Source organism: Scyliorhinus torazame, chromosome 8, assembly GCF_047496885.1.
Source record: "Scyliorhinus torazame isolate Kashiwa2021f chromosome 8, sScyTor2.1, whole genome shotgun sequence".
Classification (NCBI taxonomy): domain Eukaryota; kingdom Metazoa; phylum Chordata; class Chondrichthyes; order Carcharhiniformes; family Scyliorhinidae; genus Scyliorhinus; species Scyliorhinus torazame.
Window position 1 is genome coordinate 113,773,115 of NC_092714.1, and position 25,164 is coordinate 113,798,278.

The 25,164-nt window shown below is 43.1% G+C and overlaps 1 protein-coding gene across 1 annotated transcript in view; it reads right to left on the minus strand.

Moving 5' to 3' along the window:
- Window positions 1–15,701: 15,701 nt before the first annotated feature.
- Window positions 15,702–25,164, minus strand: part of b4galt4 (UDP-Gal:betaGlcNAc beta 1,4- galactosyltransferase, polypeptide 4) — a 52,330-nt gene continuing 42,867 nt past the window's right edge. Inside the window, exon 7 of the mRNA XM_072514050.1 lies at window positions 15,702–23,575. Coding sequence (XP_072370151.1) covers window positions 23,422–23,575 — 154 coding nt within the window. The 3' untranslated portion in view covers window positions 15,702–23,421. The remainder of the gene's footprint in view (window positions 23,576–25,164) is intronic.

Sequence of the window (25,164 nt, forward strand, 5' to 3'; positions counted from 1 at the left end):
AGTGTGTTGCAGCTGAAGTCAGCCAAAGCAGCTGTATTGCTCTTCTCTCTGCCATGAAGGACTATCTCTTGATCATTTGGTGAATTCAGAAATTTAAATGTTTTCAATATTGAATGTAAACCCTGATGTGCTTCTGTTTAAAGGTTGTTAAGTCTTTTGGATGTTAAAAGGACAGCTTAAAGGATTACTTAGTGTTGTATTCTTTGGGGGCTATCTTTGAATTAATGGTCGCTAAGATATTCACTTTGTTTTAAAAAGGTTAACTTGATTTCATAGAATAAACATTGTTTTGTTTTACAAAATACTTTTCCATTTCTGCTGTACCACCTGTAGAGTGAGCCGTGTGCTCCCCATACCACAATCCATTAAACGTTGTGGGTCAGGTGAACTCCATGATATACTTTGGGGTTCTCTAAACCCTGGCCCATAACACGCACAACTGCAGCTGCCGAGAAAACCCCCACTAAACATGCCGTTCAGCAGACATTAACTTAAGTCCACTGAACCACGCCCAAGGGATAGTTTTAAGTGGGTTTAATTTAAAGTTTCTGTGCTGATAAGGGTAAAACCTATGCTAGATTCATGCTGAACAAACTGTTTGTATGTGTGGGGGTTGGTTCAGTTCTAGCTGTGCTAACAGAGGGTTACGGTGTGGAGAGTAAATAGACGTAAATTGAAGCCAGAACAGTGAACAGCTCTCAACCCCACCAGGAAAAACTGGACAGAACAAGGGAGTTACAAAGATGAAGGCTTCCTAAGGAACAAGATACAATTCAGATAACCAGAGAATTGGGACAGAAAGAACATTTAAGACACCTGAGATTAAGAGAACTGTGACCAAGGTATTGTTCAGAAGAATTCAAGGAACAGTAAACAAATGTATTGGGAGTTAAAGAGACAATTGCAGGAACTAGATTTAAACTGGGACAGCAGACTGCAGAAGTAGATGAAACATTTGATGCCATTTTAATAAAGTCTGGGAAATGGGTCTGCAAGCTGCCCCCCGTGTCTGCGTGGGTTTCCTCTGGGTGCTCCGGTTTCCTCCCACAATCCAAAGATGTGCAGGTTAGGTGGATTGGCTATGCTAAATTGCCCTTAAGTGACCAAAAAAGGTTAGGTGGGGTTACTGGGTTAAGGGTGGAGGTGTGGGCTTAGGTAGGGTGCTCTTCCAAGGGCTGGTGCAGACTTGATGGGCTGAAAGGCTTCCTTCTGCCCTGTAAATTCTATGATTCTATGAGAGTTAAAGCAACTGTAAACAGTTTGTACAGACATCAAGCCAAGAAAATCCTAAAAAGCTTTGGTATAAAATCTTGGCCTAGATTCTCTGCTAAAAGTGGGGCAGAAGCTTTGTTTAAAAGTGTAATTTGGAAAACCTGCACTGAATTTGGAATATAAACTGCTAAGGGAAATCATTACTATTATGAGAGAAGTGTGTTTTTGGAGTGGAGTTTGGGAACTCTCTTGTGAGATTCATCTGCGGACATTCTGAGGAGTTTAGGAGTTAGATATAGCTCTTAGTACAAACGGGATTAAAGGATATGGCGGGAAAGTGGGAACAGGTTACTGAGTTGAATGATTAGCCATGAACATAATGAATGGCGCAGTAGGTTTGATGGGCTGAATGACCAACTTCTACTTCTACTTTCTATGTTTCTATGTTAACACCGCTGACACTATCTTGGGTTTAGAGTTGCATGCGTGTATTTGATCACAACCAATAGGAACTGTGTTAATGGGACCATTGTAGTTTAAGATCTACTTTTTAAGCTGTGTAAATCTTAAAATCAATGTGTATTTGTTAAGCTGAAGGAGTATTGTATAATAATCCAACTTTTCATGTTTATTAAATGTTTTTCTCTTGTTGTTAGAACTAATTAGCGGTCCTGTAACTCTGTTGCTCCATGTTTCATATAAAAAAATAAAAGTTAGGTCCCTTGAGCCAGAGATCCATTCTGGAATCTTCTGGTTCAGTTGTAACACCAACTGGGATCATAACACCTGGAACATCAGCTGCTAGGCACAGCCAGTGAATGAATAATGAGACAATTAGAGCAACTTGGAATGAGGTGTATTTTATTTGGACCACATGGTGTAAAATCACTGCTGGTGGAATGGATATGAAAAGCAGGTCATGGTTTGGACATCATGGAGTTTGGGTATTGCAGAGTACAGCTTTGACGATTGAAAGGTGTTTTTTCATCAACGTACTTTATCAACATTTTCCTATTACATTAATTAATTCTTAAAAACAAAACATGAATATGCATCATTGGCATGAAATGCAATTGGCTAGTTTCCACCCTACTGTTTAATTATCAGTACAGTCCCTGATTCTTGAGGTGTTGGGTATGCTGGGTCTGCGAGGACTGCGTTTACTGCAGCAGTGAGAGAGACAGGCTTCCAACACTTGAAGAAATGCAACTCGATTTTATTGAACTCTTAACTATCATACATACTTTAACTGTGGGTTGACACTTATGCTGACTTGACTGGAGACCTGAGGCTAACCTGACCAGGCTATCTTACTACCACATGGTGTATGTTCTAGTTGCTGCTCACAGGCTCTGACTGCCTCAGAGACTGGATCCCAAGAGAGCGGGGAAAACTCGTGCCCTCTGGCTTTATAGTGGTTGTGTCCTGTCTGGTGATTGGCTGCTGCGTTCTGTGTGTTCACTGGTCATCCTGTGTGTCAATCACTGCCTGTCTGTGCACCATCATATACCTGTGTGTATATTATGACATCTCCCCCCTTTTTTTTTTACTTATTAAAAAAAGTGTGTGTAGGTCAATAAATAGTGAGTGTGTGTGTGTACAGGAGCCTGACTCACAAAGTATTTTAACGTATTCACATGGGAAGGTGTCTAGTGCAGATAGAGGGCAGATACCAAATTAGGAAGAAACAATATGTGCAGATGTGTAAACGGATCACAAGGTAATGCAACATTCAGTCTACAAATTCAGTCTCTGTGGTGGGCGACGAGTTCTGGTTGACCGCCTCAAGGGTGGGCCTGCACTTGAACGGGCGGAACTGCTTGCAATGTAGAGGTTGGTAAAAGAACTGGCAGATCGGTGGCCTCGTGGAAGGGCACGTCCTGAGGAACCAGCATGCGAGGCGGGTCATCATGTTCAGGTGGCGGGCGTGGAAGTAGCCGCAGTGCCCACCTATTACGCCGAAGAAAGGAGCCATCATGCATGGGAACGAGGAATGATCTCGAGCCACTTACTTAACAACCACAGCTGTGACAGACCAGCCGCCGTCAGGTAGCTGAACACAAACTCGGTCAGCAGGAGCCAGAGCAGGGAGACCAGTGGCGTGGGCGTCGTACGCCAACTTAATTGATCCAGAGACTGTTGCATCCTCTGCAAGACCGGGAAATTGTCAGGGTGCGGGATGTGGATAGCCGGCACCGTCATCCGTAGTGTGCGGCTCATTAGCAGCTGTGCTGGGGACAGGCCAGCAGACAAAGGAGTTGCCCGGTAGGCTAACAGCGCCAGGTTAAAATCCGAACCCGAGTCAGCAGCTTTGCACAACAGTCTTTTAACAATGTGGACCCCCTTTTCAGCCTTCCCATTCGACTGGAGGTAGTGGGGGCTTGAAGTGACGTGCGTGAAATTGTACCACCGGGCAAAATCCGTCCACTCCTGGCTGAAGAAACAAGGGCCATTATCAGTCATAACTGTAAGTGGAATGCCAAGACGGGCAAAAGTCTCTTTGCATGCCTTGATGACCGTTGCTGATGCGAGGTCAGTCAGTCTGACCACCTCGGGGTAGTTGGAAAAGTAGTCCACGAGGAGGACATAGTCTAGGCCCTTTGCATGAAAGAGGTCTATACCAACTTTGAACCATGGGGAGGACACCAGTTCATGCGGCTGTAGAGTCTCGTTGGGCTGAGCCAGCTGGAACCTTTGACATGTTGGGCAATTGAGGACCGTGTTGGCGATATCCTGACTGATGCCTGGCCAATATACTGCCTTTCAGGCTCGACGGCGACACTTTTCGACCCCCAGGTGACCCTCGTGGATTTGGCAGAGGACCAGCTCTCCCATGCTCTGTGGGATCACTATCCTGTCCATCTTCATTAATATGCCGTCCACTACCGCTAGATCGTCCTTTATATTATAAAACTGGGGACACTGCCCCTTTTGCCAACCATCCGTGAAATGTCGCATTACCCACTGGAGTAAAGGATCCCTGGCCTTCACCTGATGAATATGCACGACCCTTTCATCAGAGGCCGGAAAGTTGGATGCACAAAACTTCACCTGACCGTCTATCTGACAGACAAAGTCCGACTGCTCACACGGCGTGGTGATGGATCTAGAGAGTGCGTCGGCCACAATGAGCTCTTTGCCCAGGGTGTAGACCACTTTGGAATCATAGCGGCGGAGTTGGAGGAGGATACGTTGTAGCCGTGGCGTCATATCATTGAGGTCTTTTTGGATGATGTGAACCAATGGCCTGTGGTCTGTCTCGACCGTGGATTTAGAACATAGAACATAACAGCGCAGTACAGGCCCTTCGGCCCTTGATGTTGCGCCGACCTGCGAAACCACTGTAAAGCCCATCTACACTATTCCCTTATCGCCATATGTCTATCCAATGACCATTTGAATGCCCTTAATGTTGGCGAGTACACTACTGTTGCAGGCAGGGCATTCCACGCCCTTACTACTCTCTGAGTAAAGAACCTACCTCTGACATCTGTCTTATATCTATCTCCCCTCAATTTAAAGGTATGTCCCCTCGTGCCAGACATCACCATCCGAGAAAAAAGGCTCTCACTGTCCACCCTATCCAATCCTCTGATCATCTTGTATGCCTCAATTAAGTCACTTCTTAACCTTCTTCTCTCTAACGAAAACAGCCTCAAGTCCCTCAGGCTTTCATCATAAGATCTTCCCTCCATACCAGGCAACATTCTGGTAAATCACCTCTGCACCCTTGCCAATGCTTCCACATCCTTCCTATAATGCGGCGACCAGAATTGCACGCAATACTCCAAATGCGGCCGCACCAGAGTTTTGTACAGCTGCAACATGACCTCATGGCTCCGAAACTCAATCCCTCTACCAATAAAAGCTAACACACCGTACGCCTTCTTAACAACCCTCTCAACCTGGGTGGCAACTTTCAGGGATCTATGTACATGGACACCGAGATCGCTCTACTCATCCACACTGCCAAGAATCTTACCATTAGCCCAGTACTCTGTCTTCCTGTTAGTCCTTCCAAAATGAATCACCTCACACTTTTCTGCATTAAACTCCATTTGCCACCTCTCAGCCCAGCGCTGCAGCTTATCTATGTCCCTCTGTAACATCCTTCCGCACTGTCCACAACTCCACCGACTTTAGTGTCATCTGCAAATTTACTCACCCATCCTTCTATGCCTTCCTCCAGGTCATTTATAAAAATGACAAACAGCAGTGGCCCCAAAACAGATTCTTGTGGTACACCACTAGTAACTGGACTCCAGTCTGAACATTTCCCATCAACCACCCCCCTTTGTCTTCTTCCAGCCAGCCAATTTCTGATCCAAACTGCTAAATCACCCTGAATCCCATGCTTCCCTATTTTCTGCAGTAGCCTACCGTGGGGAACCTTATCAAACGCTTTACTGAAATCCATATACACCACATCAACTGCTTTACCCTCATCCACCTGTTTAGTCACTTTCTCAAAGAACTCAATAAGATTTATGAGGCATGACCTACCCTTCACAAAACCGTGCTAACTATCTCGAATCAAATTATTCCTTTCCAGATGATTATACATCCTATCTCTTATAAACCTTTCCAAGATTTTGCCCACAACAGAAGTAAGGCTCACTGGTCTATAGTTACCGAGGTTGTATCTACTCCCCTTCTTGAACAAGGGGACAACATTTGCTATCCTCCAGTCTTCTGGCACTATTCCTGTAGACAAAGATGATTTAAGGGTCAAAGCCAAAGGCTCAGCAATCTCCTCCCTAGCTTCAGCAGTATCTTGTATCAGTAAGGTAGTGTACCCATACCTTCAAAGACGCTGTGGTATTGTGCTATGTTGTCATCTGATTGGGCTCGGAAGTTGACATCTGGCGAGGCTGTTGCCGGTGTCCAGCCTGAAGCGTATGCGAGCTTTGTTGACCGTAAGGGTGACACACCACTCGTCGTCCGGATCAATGCTCATCACTGGGAGTTGTTTCACCTTCTTCGCTGAAAGCATCATATGCTTGGTGATGATGCCCACCCGGAATGGGGATGTGAGGCCCTCGGTGTCGGAATCTGGAACCATGTCGGAGTCTGCAACGGGTTGCTGTACTGACCGGACGTTTCTGCGCTGCGACTGGGATCGCTGTGTATTGGGCAGTTGAGCAGATCTGCACAGGGCTGCCTAGTGGCCAAGCTTGCCACACTGGAGACAGCGTCGAGATCTCGCGGGACATTGCCGCTTTAAATGGGCGGAGCCACAGTTGTTGTTCGTCATGGCGCCGATGTCAGGACGCTCCGTGTGCCACCGCGCATGCACAGTGCGGTTGAATAATGTGCGCACCTGCGCAGTTTGGTCGTCGGCCTCGCTGTCCCCTTGATCGTGGCGCGCATGTACAGGAGCCTGGGAAAAGCACGCAAAATGGCCACCCTCATCCAGACTCAGGCCCTGGAGCTGTTTTACAGCCTGCACCAGCTCCGCATCGTGGGGGCCTTGCCGCGCCATCTCTGCCGCCTTGATCTGGGAATACCGGTTGTTAGCGTGCTCGTGGAGGCGAAGGGGATCGGAGTGGACCCCGAAAACGATCTGGTCGCGGATCATGGATTTGGAAGTGGAGCCGTAGTTGCAGGACTGCGCGAGGATACGGAGATGGGTTAAGAAGGACTGAAAAGGTTCATCCTTACCCTGAAGCCTCTGCTGGAACACATAGCGTTCAAAGCTCTCGTTGACTTCGATGTCACAGTGGCCGTCGAACTTCAGCAGGACTGTTTTAAACTTTGTCTTGTCCTCGCCTTCAGCAAAGGTGAGGGAGTGGATAGCGTGGTCCCTGGCTGTAGAGAGGAAGAGAGCAATCTTCCTGGCATCCGGTGCGGTTTCGAAGTCGGTGGCGTCAAGATACAGCTGGAACTTCTGCTTGAAAATCTTCCAGTTAGCACAGAGGTTGCCGGCGATGCAGAGCTGCGGGGAGGGCAGACGCTGTCCATGTTACCGGATGGCTGATTGCTGGTCAAAGGCAGACTATCTCAACGTACGTCCGTCAAACTCGAGCATAACTCACTGGTACCATGATGTGTTGGGTATGCCGGGTCTGCGAGGACTGCATTTACTGTAGCAGTGAGAGAGCGTCCAACACTTGAAGAAATGCAACTCGATTTTATTGAACTCTTAACTATCATACATACTTTAACTGTGGGTTGCCACGATGCTGACTTGACTGGAGATCTGAGGCTAACCTGACCAGGCTATCTTACTACCACATGGTGTATGTTCTAGTTGCTGCTCACGGGCTCTGACTGTCTCAGAGACTGGATCCCAAGAGAGCGGGAAAACTAGTGCTCTCTGGCTTTGTAGTGGCCGTGTCCTGTCTGGTGATTGGCTGCCATGTTTTGTGTGTCCACTGGTCATCCTGTGTGTCAATCACTGCCTGTCTCTGCACCATCATATACCTGTGTGTATATTATGACAATTCTCACATACTTTTATCACAAAAAATAAAGATCCAGATGGTCAATGAAACGGATATGCACTGGATCTGAAGAAAGAACTATACACATTATCTGTTATCAGATAATAAAATGGACCACCTAAACTCACGTGGATTATTTAGATTAAAGATACACATCAGTTAAATTAATCTTTCCTTTATTTACAAGGAAGGAAGCCATGAGTATTGATTGAAGATAAGCACAATCACCCTCTTGAATTCTGGAGCAATGTTATCAGCAACTCACCGCAATTATTTATTTTAGTGGTATATGGAACATTGCTGTTCTATCTCCACATATTTCAACACTTTTATTTTATAGTCCAAGTTTATTACAAAAGGAACTCTTGATTTACACTGTACAGCACAAAATCCGTTGCACACGTTGATTTACTGCATTACGAGGTACTGGGGTATGTAAAAATATTTACAGATTGTCACTTTCCAGCAGCAGTTGGATGAGTTTTATGTTGGCGAGAAGGATGTTAACTTACTTGCAGGTTTGACAAGAGATAAGTCACCCTTCCCAGGATCACACAAGAACTATCCCATACATGCAAGAGCCAGTTGCAGAGCTTCTATATTTATTTATTGCTAATGTTAGAGAGGTTTGCCTCTCCTTCCAGGGGACCAGCAAATTGGGAAGAGATTCTTGGCCTGGGGACTATGGAGCATGCTTTCTCCACTCTACCACCCAGTCTAGCACACCCAGAAAGCACTGAGGGAGCAGAAGACTCATGCTGCTCTGGAACATGAGTTTCAGAAAGAATGTAAATGGAAGAGTTCCCATTCTCACATTTTCTATTAATTCGTTTCACTAACATCATGTATCACTCTGTAAACCTGATACACTTTGATTCTCACTTCCGAGACTGCGGCAGGAAACTTCTTATAATGCATTAAAGTAGTAACTTTTAAATTAAATTTAGGTTGATTTATTGCTGCCTCTCTGTACTTTTCAGACTGTGTTTCTTAGGTCCGCTGGGGAGATATTTTTGTGACTTTCTCTTGCTCTCTTAGTCCTGCAAAGACTCAGAGTTCAGTGGATCTCTATTATTCATTCACAGGATGTTAACAAGCTGGCGAGGCCAGCATTTGTTGTCCGTCCCTAATTCCCCTTGGGGAGGAGGTAGTGAGTTGTCTTCTTGTACCACTGCAATCCATGTGGTGTAGGTGCACCATGTAGTGTAGGTACACCCACAATGCTGTTGGGAAGGGAAGTCCTAGATTTTGACCCAGCAACAGTGAAGGAACAACAATATGCAAAGTCAGGATGGCATGGGCCTCGGAGGGGATTGTGCTGGTGTGGTGTTCCCATGCATCCGTTGCCCTTGAATTGTAGGTGGTAGAAGTCACAGGTTTGGAAGATGCTGTCAAAGGAAGAGCACGGACACAAACGTGTAGCCGTACAGCTCATTGCTATTTCATGCAGTGAGGACTCCAAACCATGTCCAATATTTGGATCACTCTGCCCCAGTGGTGGATTCCATTCCGATTCTCTCCCTGAACCTAGTGGTGCACGAAGGCAGAGTTTCATTTGTTTCCATAGCTTTTAATTCTCGGAACAGGGCGCTAGTCAGAGGCTTATAGCTTAAGGAGCGCCACTCCACATCAAGCGTGGCTAACCAGGAGACTCTCTTGCTCTTACCGCCAGCCATTAGTGCATTGGAAGGATTTCCAGGTTGACAGACTCCACCTGTTTGGTCAGGTTATGAATGTGCTTTCCTTGGCCATCAAATCCTGGGATGGGACTCAAACCCAGAGTTTCTGGCTCAGACGCAAGGGCTTTACCCACTGTGAGTGGTGAAATTCTCAGACTTCTATGTCGGCTCCTTTAGACCTGGCTTTGGGAATGTTGGCCAGATGAACCAGGTAGCAGTGCACCACAGCATGCATTAAGTACTAATGTATTGTCTGCAAGTTGCTGGCTCAATGATGGCACCCATATGTGACCATTGAGGCACTTTTTATTAATGCTAAGAGGTTGATGGTTATGAAGGGTTTCCATCCATTAACATGCAAGCTATATCACCAATCACAACTACATCATGCAGGTGGATGTCATGGATTAAGGAAGTTGCCACGATAACAATCTACAGCCCATTATTATTTTAAACAATTTCCGCCGTGGTTTGATGATTTGTTGGTAAGTAAAGACACCCTCTCCATCTGTGATTTAAGATAGGAGGACAGAAAATCTAGAATGAGACACAAGGCTTCACGGGGATATAATTGGAGCATACAAAAGACATACAAACAAAATTCCATTGGCTTACTAAGGTCCAAGGGGCGCTGTGCTACAGTCCAATGATCTCACTTTGTTCATTTACTCCAGTTACCTTTAGAAGGGCTGCATGCTCCTTATTGACTCCAAATATGCTTTTTATGCCATTTTTCCATTCAATTACATTTCTCACTCAGTCTAAATTCATTTGTTTAATTCATACAAATGTGATGCACAAATGCAATAGCATCCACACTATGTACCATATGTTGTGTCATTCAGCTGGTTCTTGAAAGAAGCTATTCTCAAATTTAATTTGAAAACTTCCAAAAAGTGCATCATAATGTTCGATAGTCCTTAGAAACATGAAAGACGTTCCTTCCCATCCTTGGCTCTAACTTGCTGTGCTGTTTTGTACTGGAAATGCTGTAGCATATTATTCATCACTCCTAACAGAGGAGTGTTGCATGCACTGCACTCTTACAATAATTCCACATTTGCCATAGAATATGATTATGATTATTCGCTCACTTCTTTTGCAGGGAAAAGCTAAAGTACATTGCTGTATCCATTGTTCTGCTGATGGATTTAGAAGTATTTACAATGAGATGAAAATCCCAAGATTTATTTCGGAGTAGAATTCTGATAATAGACCAACAATCCCCCTGCCGCTATCCCCCCCACCACCAAATCCAGCACCTCCTGCCAGCAAATGCTGTTTTGTTTTCACACAATTTGGTGCATTCCAGCATTTGGTAACTTCTCTAATCCTGCTTTTGAAGTCCAATATCATTTATTTTGATGGAACTAATGATTTCCAATAATAAAACAATGCACTTGTCACAAGCTCAATGTTGATTTTTGGCACAGCAGATTTATGCGTACTCATGCACTGTAGCTAAATCAGGCATTCATACAAATAACAATAGGCTATAAGCTGACATCAAACATTACAAAGAACAAAGAACAATACAGCACAAGAACAGGCCCTTCGGCCCTCCAAGCCTGTACCAGTCATACCAACCTTGGCCAAAACCCTCAGCACTTCCTTCTGCCGTATCCTTCTGTACCATCCTATCCATGTGTTTGTCAAGATGCCTTTTGAACGCCGTTAATGTATCTGCTTCCACAACCTCCCCTGGCAGCGCGTTCCAGGCACTCACCACCATCTGTGTAAAAAAAACCTGTCTCGCACATCTCCTCTAAACTTTGCCCCATGGACCTTAACCTATGCCCCCTGGTGACTGACCCCTCCACCCTGGGAAAGAGTGCCTGCCCATCCACTTTATCCATGCCCCTCATAATCTTGTAGACTTCTACCAGGACACCCCTCAACCTCCATTTTTTTAATGAAAACAGTTTGAGTCTATTGACCCTCTCCACATAGCTAACACCCTCCAGACCAGGCAACATCCTGGTAACCCTCCTCTGCATCCCCTCCAAAGCCGCCAGATCCTTCTGGTACCAGAATTGTGCGCAATATTCCAAGTGCGGCCTTACCAAGGTTCTATACAACTGTAGCATGGCTTGCCAGTTTTTATAAACGATACTCCATCCAATGAAGGCAAGCATTCCGTATGCTTTCTTGACTACCTTGTCCACTCGTGTTGCCACCTTCAAAGATCTGTGGACCTGCACACTCGGATCTCTCCCGACTTTCTATACTCCTAAGAGTTTTGCTGTTTACGGTATATTTCCCCTCTGTTAGACCTACCAAAATGCATTACCTCACATTTGTCTGGATTAAACTCCATTTGCCATTTCTCTGCACAAGTCTCTAATTTATTAAAGTCCTGCTGAATCCCCTGACAATCCTCAACACTACCTGCCACTCCACCACCCTTGGTGTCATCCGCGAACTTATTAATCAGACCAGCTACATTTTCCACCAAATCGTTTATGTGCACCACAAACAACAGACGCCCAAGTATCGATCCCTGTGAAACACCACTAGTCACAACTTTCCATTCAGAAAACACCCTTCTACTGCTGCCCGTTGCCTTCTGTGACCGAGTCAGTTCTGTATCCATCTTACCATCCCACCTCTGATCCCGTGTGACTTCACCTTTTGTACCAGTCTGCCACTGGGCACATTGTCAAAGGCTTTACTGAAGTCCATGTAAACAACATTATAGAATTTAAAAGGAATTGTTTTAGGTACGTTTTATGTTAGGTATGTTTTACTGAAAATAAGGTTAAGGCAAGGAATCTTTTTTTATTTACGGGATGTGGGTGTCACTTGCTCGGCCAGCATTCATTGCCCATCCCCAAGTGCCCTTGATAAGGTGGTGCTGAGCTGCCTTCTTGAACCGCTGCGGTCTCTGTGATGTAGGTACATCCTCAGTGCTGTTAGAGGGAGCGTTCTAGGATTTTGACCAGTGACAATGAAAGATCAGCAATATGTTTCCAATTCAGTTACTTAGCGGAGAATGCCCAGATAGTGGTGTTCTCAGTATCTGTTGCCCTTGTCGTTCTAGACGTCAGTGGCCTTGGAAGGTGTTGCTGAGAGAGCCTTGGCGACCCCCCAGTGCATCTTATAGGTGGTACATACTGCTGCTACTGTGCATTGGTAGTGGAGGGAATGAATGTTTGTTGACGAGGGATCAGTCAAGCAGGCTGCTTTGTCTTGAATGGCGTTGCGCTCCTTGAGAGTATTCCATTACACAGTCCAGGTCTTTCTGCATTTGGGGAGACGGTGATGTAGTGGAATTGTCACTGGACTAGTAATCCAGAGACCCAGGGTAATGCTCTGGGGACCCGGGTTTGAATTCCACCACAGCAGATGGTATTTGAATTCAGTGAAAAAAAACATTTTATTTGTCCTTGGGATGTGGGCATCGCTGGCTGGGTCAGCATTTGCTGCCCATCACTGAGGGCATTTAAGAGTCAACAGCAGTGCTATGGATCTGGAGTCACATGTAGGCCAGACCAGGTAAAGACGGCAGATTTTCTTCCCGAAAAGGGCATTAGTGAACCAGCAGGGTTTTTACAACAATCGACAATGGTTTCATAGCCATCATTAGACTTTTAATTTCAGATTTTTATTGAATTCAAATTTCACCTTCTACCATGGTGGGATTCGAACACTTTCCCCAGAGCGTTACCCCATGTCACTGGATTACTAGTCCAGTAAAAATACCACTACGTCACCAACTCCTTAATGATGACCATGAAACTGTTGTGTGTGGGAAGGAAACCCACTGCCCTCACAGCAAACCTTTCTGGTCTGGCCTATATGTGACGCCAGGCCTACAGCAACGTGGCTGGCTCTTAAATGCTCTCAGCAAGGGCTTAGCAAGCCATTCAGTTCTTGGGAAAACAAATGCTGACACTTGCTAGTGATACCCATATTCCATGAAAGAATAAAGCAAAACAAATGTTTCAGTATCCAAGACTTACAAATGGAACTGAACAATATATTGCAATCAGCGCACATCCCCATTTCTGACCTCCCATCATCTTATGATGGAGGGAAGGTCACTGATGAAGGAGCTGAAGATGATTGGATCTGGGACACTTCCCTGAGGAATTCCTGCAGTGACATCCTGGGACTGAGATGATTGACCTCCAACCACCACAACCAACTAAGTGTAATTGAATTTCTATGACAATTTCTTTCTTTACCCTTACATAGATTCTAGAACTAGAGTACATTTTCTGGATTAAAGTCAACACTTGGCCACATGATCCACTCAGGTCCAACCTCTACATAAGGGTTGTAATGAGGTAATAGGTTACAGAAAAATCTTTAATTAAGCAAGCGGGTTTCATGTGCAGCTCAGGTGACTGTGGCATTGTATAAAGCATAACCTGGTCCACTTAATTCCCCATTAAATATTATTGAATCACTACAGTGCAGAAGACCATTCGGTCCACTAATTCTGCACCTACCCTTCAAAAGAGCACCCCACCTACACCCAATCTCCCACTTCACCTCCATAACCCCAATCTTTGGACACTAGCATGGCCAATCCACCTAACCTGCACATTTTTGGACTGTGGAAGGAAATTCACAGACATGCGGAGAATACGCATACCCCACACAGACTGTCACCCAAGGTCAGAATCGAACCCAGGTCCCCGGCACTGTGTGGCTGCAGTGCTAACCACTGTGCCACCCTTAGAAACAGACTGTTCTTTCTAATTATGCTGTACACCTCCAAAGTATCCATCTTCCCATCATTTGAAACTAAAGAGTCATCTGAAGAACTCTTCATTTCAGCAAAATTCTACTTGTTTTAATCTCACTGGGATTTGCTTTGTGGAAACCCCCCCACAAACGTACTGGAATGGGGAAGAATATGCCAACCTCAAATGGAGCTTTATTCACCAGCTAAAACAAAAAATATTTATTGTCACAAGTAGGCTTACATTAATACGGCAATGAAGTTACTGTGAAAAGCCCCTAGTCGCCACATTCCGTACCCTTTTTGGGTACAGAGAAAGAATTCAGAATTCTCAGCTGGTACAGGAATTGAACTCGCGTTGCCTTGTTCTGCATCACAAACCAGCTGTCTAGCCCACTGAGCTAACTAAGGTCAGGGCCTATTCAAAGATGAGTCAGCTTTTGGTACTGCTCACCAGACACAAAGGCTTAATGCAGGTTCAATAATCAGGTGCATGGTCTTAAGTGCCCCCAGTTATATTTCACATTAATCTCTACTGTAAATCACTGCTTGATACTGATCAGTAAGCTTCTTCAGGGCAATTTATGTGATCAACCTCTGCCATGCTTCTCGCTAAAGGTATGCAGTGGTCACGTTCCATTGCATCACAGGTTAGTGTGAGAGCCATCTGAACACACAGTCATGCCTGCAAGAGCAAAAGACAATCAAACACCACTCTGCCATCATCTCCAGGCAATAATGCTGCAACAGAGCAAATTTATATCCCACAATGATTTCTGGTAATAAACACTGACAACACAGGCATCGCCCAAGAACTGATACTGCTCGGCGTGTAAATGATAGGGGAAATGGGTTCTGTTCGAATTTCAGAAGCTGCACCTGGAAAATTGAAACATTACACTTGAAAACACACCCAATGCTGTTGCCATTTTGCCAATGTCAGTTTCCTCCCAGCCTCGATAGAATATGTGCACGTAAAATGGGCACAAATCAGTGTGGACTCAGAAACCCAAGGAAATGTTGAATCCTAACAGTGTACAGCAAGTCCTCATTTAAAGTGGTGGTAGATTTCCTGAAAACTGTCCCTTTGCCCCTTTAAATGGAGCATGGTTTCCCCATAGATTCCAGAGGACAATTTTTGCCTGGAAAATATCGGTAAATATTGAAAAGCTGTGCCATTCAAGTGGTGCATTGTTGAAATAACTTGCAGAAAGAGATCATTGAATATAACAGAAATATTGTATAAATTTAGACCATTATAGTATGCGTGACTTTGAAATTGTTACCTTGCCTGCAGTCTTCTTCCTTGCAGAGACCTGGGATATGGAGAATAGGTGGAGAGGTGGATAGGTGGATAGAGAATATTTAGTTATTGTAGTTACATGCATAACTTACTCCTGAACAAATTTCTGCAACATTATAAGCTGTGATGTGCTTGTCACTTTACTCCTGAACAAAGTTCTGCAACATTTTAAGCTGTGTGATGTGCTTGTCACTTGATTGTGGGTGTATCTGGATTAGAGGTGGAAACTCCAAGGTGCCAAGTTTAATCCTGTGCCTATGTTTTCACCAAATGCCAGCAAGTGGAGCTAGCCCAAAACAACATTAATTGCATATGTGGATGAGAAATAAAGTGTACCAGTTGCACAATTAAATGGCTCAGTTACAATTCAACACTTAATTTAAAATATATATTTTTATTGAAGATTTTTAATTTATAACAAACTAACAATACAAAAGTCAAATGTTGCACAATACAATATAGCCAAAACCCAACCAACCATATAAATCCCATCCAAAAGAAACCTGCCCCCTAAACAACTGATGGTGTAAACTCACCACTTAATATTGACAGAATAGTCAGCAGTTATCTAAAATTCATATCTCATGGTAATTTTATGTGGCAAAATCTAAGCCCACTTGAAGTCACATTTGTTCTGTATTTAAGTGATATTTTACAGGACAGAATTTAGAGCATTTACAGCAAGTAATCTCAGCATAGCTTTCACGTTTTTGACCATTGACATTCCCCGATTCCACCTATGGCCAACTATTTAGGTCAAAGCAGCATTAGCAGTAACATGAGTAATGGGACAGGTGGAGTAAGAAGGAAGGAAGAGGATGCATCTGAACCATGCAGGTTGATAAATGGGACAGGGAGCATGCAGTTGCTCTCCAAAAGAGAACATTGGTTTAAAAAAAGTCTACCATGCCCCAGGTCACAAAGTGGTGATCCTCTTTTCGAAGATGTTTTTTTTCCCCAATTCCACTATTTATTCTACTCTGAATGTCCACCTCTGTAGATCAATTTATTTTCATGTTGGGCAGGGTACAACTTGATGGCTGATATTCAGGCTGAAACTTTACTCCCCCGGGAGTAGGCTGGTGGCAGGAGAGGTATAAAATTGGCTAGCATGGCATGGGACTCCCTACCCATTGCATACCCCCCGCCCTGGAATATTCTGAACAGTGGAAGACCCAACACACAGTCTGCGCTTGGGCTATTTTAGTCTTTGCTTGCCACTGTTGGTATTTGACCTCCAGCGGTAGTGTTCATATCATCTGGCAAGGCGTCAAATGCACACTGGCAGTGGCTGGGATGTCCCTCTTGTTCAGGCACTCTGTATCCAACAAGGGCAGCCCGTTTGTTCCCTCTTTGCCCTCCCCTCCCTCTTCAAAGCCCACCTGGCTGGCCCCAGCCGAACCATCCCACTCACTTTGGTGTCCAGACGGTCCTTGGGTATCTACAATCTCGGCAGGGGCCATCCTCGAGCTGAGCCAGTTTATCGGCTGACGGTCATTAAATCAGATCAGGGCTTCCCAGCCACATGGAGATAGACTCCCCCTCGATTTATCTGCTGGGGGAGGGAGTACTACCGTTGCAAAAAAGTGCTAGACTTAATCTGTCAGAAATTGAATGTGTGCGAATTATTCAAGACTACAAACTCAATGCAGCAACATTTTAGTGTGAATATAGCTGTGAGCCTTTTCACCAGTTGAGGAAAAGGATAGGCACCCAAGTGTTTCATGACTTAAATTTTATTCACATGAAAAGACAGTATCAATTTAAAAATAAATATGTCAGCAATTTTGTAGAAACACAGACATAGCTTAAAAAGTATTAAGAGAGAAATGGGCATCAAATGCATGCATGGAAGAACTTCGATTTACATATAAAAAGTAGAGATTTCAAAAACAGGTATTTGTCGTTCCTAAGAAAATGGTCCCCTGTACAGCGCGGGACTGGAATCAGGGATAAAGGATCATTTCTTCACCTTATAGGAATATACAGAACAAAAAGACAAGTAGAAAGGAAGATTTCGATAAAACCAAATGGGCAACATTGCGGCCATCTGTTTTCACTGGAGGGCTTTATGTAAAAAAAGGTATCTTGTGCTGTACTTACCCAATCATTCCTCAAAGTCATTTTTGTAACATTTTTTGTCTAGTTAAAAAATATTCTTAATCACAGTAGTACTGTTGCCAACTGAAATATCTAAATGCACAATTTAAAAACAAATTCTTTCTAGTAGTCACTCAAATATTGATCATTTTGGAACACTCAACCAGACTCATTTATCCCCTGGACACAAAATTTTAAATATATGATTGAAAACCTTTAAAATGCATAAGAGGTTTACTGCCAAACAATAGACTTGTCAATAAAATCAAACACACTGTTTAATGATGTTGCAGTGTAATTAAAACAAGTTTCTATCAACAAACAAATATTCAATGGTTAAAAATTAATCAAAAGCCTAGCGTTGTGATTGAAAGGGATGAATAAAACATGTTCCTGAAGCGTTGTGCAACTTTTAAATTAATTTTCATGGACAAGTGTCTACGCTCATAATCCACAAGGCCAGATTTTACACTCCTCCCCAACAGGTTCGGAGGCTGGGGGTGGTGGTTGCAGGAGCGTAATATTGGATGGAATGGATTTCCTCTGAGAACCGGCCCTCTCGACCCACATGTGATGTTAGGATGGGTTGGATAGGGCCTCAGATAAGAAACTTGCCCATGCTCCTATTAAGGCCCTTAACTGGCCACTTAAGGGTTTTTCTGCCTAGGTTTAATTTTTAGGTTGGCAGGCGCCTGATAACTGAAGATAGGAAAAATTTTCTCATCCTCAATTTTAACAGGGAGGAGGGATTGGGGAGGGTGGGGAACCACCATTGGAATGCTCATTCTGACTGAGGGTGCCACCCCGTCAGGTACCAGAGAGCACCAATTCTCCATCTCTGCCCAGTCTACTCCCCCAACAGTGAAAATGTCCTCCCCCCCCCCCTTTCCCTCACCCCAACATCCCCTTCTCTCCCCAGGACCCCTGTGCGGTTCTGTAACTTAGCCTCAGGCTTAGCGCTGCAGTACCTCTTCCATCCACTGCAGTGCTATGCCTTGATGGCTGGAGAACTGTTAGTCAATCTGATTGGCTAATAGTTCTCCAAGGGGGTGGGACTTTTGCCCAAGTGCAGTCAGAAGTCCCACCTGTTGCTAATCAATGCTTAACGGAGTGTAAAATGACAACATGACTATCGGAGTGACTCTCTGAAGGACTAGCGCAGAGTGTGCACCATGCTATATATTCCAGCCTAACTCATTTGCAGAGAAAGTGCAGGTTGAAAATCCCTTATCCGAAATGCTTGGGGCGGAGTGTGTCTCAGACTTTGGAATTTTTTGTTTTCGTAATATAGTGTGCATGTGCAGTGCACGTTGGGAATTGTGCATGTGCGGTACACGTTGGGAACTGCACATGTGCGGAACATTGGGAACTGCACATGTGCGGAACATTGGGAGCTGCGCATGTGTAGCCCGCTTGAAAATAGTATGGATTTCGAAATTTCGGATAAGTGATGCTCAACCTGTATTTTAAACCTAGTCTAGGAAAAAATGAAGGGGAGATGGTAAAACATTATATCATTAGGGAATATTTATTATTATTCATATGTTTTTAAACAGCACTCATTCGGCTACATAAGTTTTTTTGGGCCACACTTCCATTCCTGATGTTAAACAACTCTATCATCAGGATTTTCACAACTATGATCAGGAAGTTGGTAGGAAATTTCTAGCTCCTATAAAATAAGCGAGTCAATGGGATTTCAGCAGTATTTATGCACAAATTAACAAGTGGCCAAGAGCAGAGCTCAGGGGAAATCTCGGCTGCTTGATGAAAAATAATTTGCTTAAAAACGTCAACAGAAAGTGAGAGATCTGAACAACAAAACTTTGGCTTACCTATGCTTTTTGAAAATTGTCCATTTTCTAATTACATTTCAGACTGAGCAAAATAACATACTGCAGCAGGCCATTTATTTAGGCGATAATTTTGGGTGGCAATTTTCAGATAGGATTCAGTGTGACAAAGATCAAGAGTCTAGTTGGATTGAATTGGCGTTCAATTTGGATATAATGTAATATCTGAAAAGAATATCACATTTTAATCAAGTAAATTAAATCAGTCAAGCTCCACGTTGTATGTTTGCCTTTGGGATCAATTCTAATTGTTTTGTTAGGCAGGAAATGGGCAGCAGTGAATCAACTGTACAATTTGCACCACACCCCATTTGGTTGTGAAAATTGAGTGCTGTGAAAAATAGGCAACTGGCCGGCTGAAGTCACATTCCTTACTGCACTGTTAACAATGGGGTAATTAATTTACAGTATTTATCTGAAAATAAAAAGGTGCAAGTTCAATATTATAAGTGAGCAATGTGTCACAGGCATGTCAATGGGTTTTGCATTTAATGGCCAACAATCTGTCCTGCATACTTCAGTGTTTAATGGAAATATTTACAGCACTATGGCATTGCAGTGATGCAATACTTCCATTAAGCAACATGCTAAAAGTCAGCTTTGACCAAACAGAACATTAACATCATTGTTCTCATTGTAACACACCCAAACACATCTGCAGTAACATTAGGCCAAAGTGTTATAAACATTCAAAACTCCTTTCCCTCTATACACAGAAGGAAAAAAATCAGTACAGACCAGCATTTTTATTTCCTCGTTTTACTGGTGTTCCATTTTAAAACATGGAAAACCAGTTCAGACCAGTATTCTTATTTCTCTGTTTTCCTTCTGGTAGGAGTGTATGTAGCTCTCGATCTTCACTAAAGACAGAGCTTGGTTACAATCACACATCTCCTTGCATTAAAATACTATCCTACAATTGCTAGACATAGCCAGCAACAAAACTATTATGAAAAATAGATTTATTAAAATGCTTATGACTAGAATAGGTGAATGACAACAGAGAGACATGAGGTATAATAAATACTGATAGTGCACATTCAACTCAGTGTTGTATTTTTCCTTCCTTCATTCACAGTAACGTGGTATACAAGGGAGTAAAAGGTCATTCATGCTGCAAAGGCAACTTGCACTGAGCCAAGAGGCCTGAGGAAAGGGCGGCGCGGTGGCAGTGGTTGGCACTGCTGCCTCACAGCACCAGGGACCCAGAGTTACGGTACAGACTCGATGGACCAAACGGCCTCTTTCTGCACTGTAGGCATTCCATGATTCTATGATAAAAATCAGATTTGTGGGTTTCATCTGAATAATTGGGATGAAGCGTTTGTGATTGCTGTGCCTTGACGGGCAGCTTGGCACACAAAACATTAATTTCAGTTGCCTTGTTGATAACCGCCCTCAGGGAAGTCCTTGGCAATGGTAGCATAGGTGGGATGGAGAATGGCAGGGTGAGGTTGCTCAATCACAATGCCTGTGAAATAGGGGAATGCTCTTCTTTATCCCGCTCCATTGGAAGGTATCCTTTTAACAAACGTTGCTCTCACTTGGTGGCTCTTGGAGATGCTGGAGTAGTAAGTCCAGCATCTGCCCCTCTCTTCTGGCAGTACTTTGCCAAAGGGGTCCTTTCAATGGCATCAGGGTTGCCTGGTAGATGGGCCCCATAAATTTGGCAGTGGGACTAGTATCTGGACTGATTGGGTGCATGTCATCCTACTGCTGTTTCATATACATGTTCCAACTTTTAGTGGAAAACACGTATATAGCCTACACAACTACTCAGCAATGCAGTTTTCATTCATCTACATCACAGGACCGGAATCACGTAAATTGACATTTGTACACTAATCTATTTGTTTTACCATACTACCAGATTTTTAGAATTTTCCATCTGTATATTTCTGAATCCACAGTAAAATACTACGAGAAACTGATGTAACTTCATTTTACAGTCAACACAGCATTATCAAATATAATAGCTATAAAATGAAATATCTGTTCTTCTTGCATAGTTCATTTCCTTACATTGAATTTGCACAATTTACTACAGGCACTGTGCAACTAATCAGTTAAATCATAACCAATGTCCACCAGATTCCATAACCCTGCCTTCTAATCTGCTCCCTAAATTGGAGCACCTTCTTCCTACACTGTCTGCATTATATTCAGAGATTGCAATAGCTGTTGATTACTATGATGAAATCAGAGGGCAAATATAGCAATCGCATGCTCTCAGCATGAAGCTGCACTTTAAAGATACATAGATTAAAGACAGTCCAGTGATACACTGATACTCCCTTTAAGAATGTCCCCCCATCCTTTCTTAAAAAATGGAATCCCTGATCGAGTCCTAAGGCGAGTACTGTAGGAGTAGGGATAAATCTTGAGTTGCTCCCCTTTGTGCTCAATATGAAGGATCTTTGGAATGAAAAAAAATTTAATTCCAGGCATCAAGCACTCCTAAGTCAGGCTCAAAAGTCATAATAAACAGATTTAAAATTTACTTCACTTAGGGTGACCAGACACCCCGGTTTTGCTAGGATGTATTGTGGAGGTAGTATTATGTTTCAATGGTGGGGGGGGGGGGGGGGGGGGGGGTTCTTCAGTGGACAGAGCGACTAGACAGATGATGATGTTTTCACAAAAGCAACTTTTTGACATAAAATAATTTAAAATTACATTCAGCTGGAAGCTCTGAATTGCTACTCAAAGTTATTTAGTAATTTAATGGTGATACTCAAAAGAGTTGAACTTTATACAGGAACAGAGCTCACATGATTACACCCGCTATTCTCAGCAAGAACTGATGATAAGCCATGATAGGTCAATGAGCAGAGGGAGTGATCTGACTAGAAAAGCAGGATGACAGAAAATCATTTATCCAAAACATAACTAAAAGGTACAAAAATGAGTTTAAAATAATTATTTACACCTACAGCTTTGGTCCCCCTTTAATCCCAGTGAATTCTAAAAAGCTTTTATTTTTCTTAAAAACCCTACATTTCTGGAACACAAAATTAGCTCAACAAAATATTGTCAGGTGATTACATATGGAGAAAAGATTGCATCACTCCTGTAAAATCAGAACTTAAGAATCCAGGGAGTAAAACATCACAGTTGTCCCAATGTAGGTCTCCTCAATTATTCGCAGTTGTTAACGGTACTTGTTGGATTATCACATCGGAGTTTACTGATGGACTGAGTCAGTAATGGCTCAATGGTTGGCATTAGGCCTCGAGTCATAAGTTTCAAGTCTCAAACAAAAATTAAATCAAAGCTGACACGCAAATGCAGTACTGAGGGGGCACTGCACTGTCAGAAGTACCATCTTTCACATGAGAGGTTGAGTTGAGCCCACATCTATCTGTCAAAGATACCATGGCGCTATTTCGAAGAGGTCAGGGAAGTTATCCCTGGTACCCTGGCCAATAACTATCTTCAATCGACATCTCACACAAATAAAAACAGATTACCAGGCAATTGTTGCATTTCTGTTGGTGGGAGCTTGCCGTGAACAGTTTAGTTGCCATATTTCCTGCAATACAACAGTGACTGCCTTTCAAAAATTACTTTGTTGACTGCAACAAGTGCTTCAAGTGGTCCTGTGGTTGAGAAAAGCATTATATAAAAGTAAGTTTTCCTTTCCGATGTGCAGCAGAGCACTGACGGCAACTTTCAAAATGGGAATATTAGGACTTCATCAAGAGCTAAACTTCATTCTGATTAAAAATAATGTTCTTCTTCATGGGGTATGGGCAGCACGAGCTAAGCCAGTAATTACCCTCTATCCTTAGATGGTGATTGTGTACAGTTGGAGTCCATAGAGTGAAGGTACTCCTATTGTGCTCTTGGGTGGTGAGTTGCAGGATTTTAAGCCAGAAATTCTCAATACCCAAATTAAACTTTATAAAGGTTTATTGTGTTTGAACAATTTCAATTTTCCCTATTCATCTAAACCTCATTCCAATGATGAAAAAAGGGTTTCAAGTTCCATTGCCGATGGCTCATTCCTGTTGATTTCCAGGCATATATAATGTCATAAGGGTGTGTAACCTGAAGATTTATTCATTGATCTCAAAATCTGTACAAAGCTGAAAAGCAGCCAATCATCCACAAGTCATCAGTGAAAGTAGGAATGCTGCATTTAGACAGCAACTTTAGGATTGTGACGAGGATCACCAATATCCACTGTAATGTTAATATACAAGGGGTTATGTTTCACTGATAGCACTTTGTAAGCACAGGAGTTCAAACCATCTTTGCTCCAGACTTGTGAAACTTTCTTTAGTAGCTCCATCCTGTGAAGGTGAAGAGAGGTATAAGAATTGCATTGATCCATCACAAAGAAAACAAACATTTATTGAGCAAGTACAGGATCTAGAATATTAAACATGGCTGCAATATCCGACAGGGTGAGCCATTGAATATATCTTCAAGGATCTCACGGGGGAGGGGGGGTGGGGCACATTAAATATATCTATAACATGGATTTTAATTCCTCTCTGGCCACAGGGTAGTGCCAGAGAACTGGCGAACAGCCAACGTTGTTCCACTTTTCAAGAAGGGTTATAGAGATAAACAAGGGAACTATAGACTGGTGAATGTCACGTGAGTGGTAGGGAAACTATTGGAGACAATTTCTGAAGGGGAGAATTAACCGCCTCACGGAAAGGCATGAGTTCATTAGTCATTAACATGGCTTTGTTCACGGGAGGTCATGCTGAATAAATTTCATAGAGGTTTTTGATAAAGTGACTGAGTGTGTGGAATGCACTGCCTGGGATGGTAGTGGAGGCTGGAAACCTCACAAATTTTAAAACCACTTGGATGAGCACTTGAAACACCACCACATTCGAAAGGTGGTACATTAAATATGCCTAGAACAATGATCTCACAGGGTGGGACATTAGGTATATCTTTAACAAGGTTCTCACAGGGTGAAACATTAAATATTCTTGCAACAAAGATCTCAGGGTGGGATATTAAATATACCTACCACAAGAGTCTCGCATGTTGGGATGTTTTAATAAACTTACAACCTGGATACCACAGGTTGGGACATTAAACATACCAACAAGGATCCAACATGGTGGGACATTAAATATACCTACAACAAAGATCTCACAAAGCAGTCATTAAATATTCCTGCAACAAGGATCTGACAGGATGGGACACTGAATATATCTACAATGTGGAGCCCACAGGTGGGACATTAAATATAGCTACAACAAGGGTCCGACAAGGTAGGAATAAACATAGCAACTAAAGATATTTCATACACTGTATTCAGTGGTATTATTTAGGTGGTAATTGTAAGCTATTTTTGAGTGTGATGTTAAAGATTTTAATATTGTATTAGTAACAAAGTTTGTTTTAATATACCATATCTCTATTCCTTTGGGCAATCACTCCTGAGCGAAGTATCTTTTCCTCACAGTCTTACAAAATTAAAATAAAATATTGGGGTCTCGGTCCGGTGTGTTAAGCCACTGTTGGGGTCTGCTCTGGGATCGTTAGAAGTTGGATAGATCCTGGCTAAGCATGGGGGTGTTAGGTTATCGTGTGCAGACAGGATCAAATCAGCCATGTTATCATTAAATGGCTGAATGGCCTACACCTGGTCCTTGTTCGTATGTGTGTTTCTTCATAACACTTGCATCTGATCTTTTCATTTGCAACAACATTCCAAACCGGTTTTAAAAGGAATAATACATTTTGAACTAAATGAAAACTGATACTGCAGAACTGCAATATTCTTGTAGATTTTAAAAAAATCTATACTTTTAAATGGTTGCCATTTCCTATGTTACTTCAGTTTGGGGACAGGAAGGTGAAATAAAAACAAATGTTGAAAGAACTCGTACGTCACATTTGACTCAAAACATGA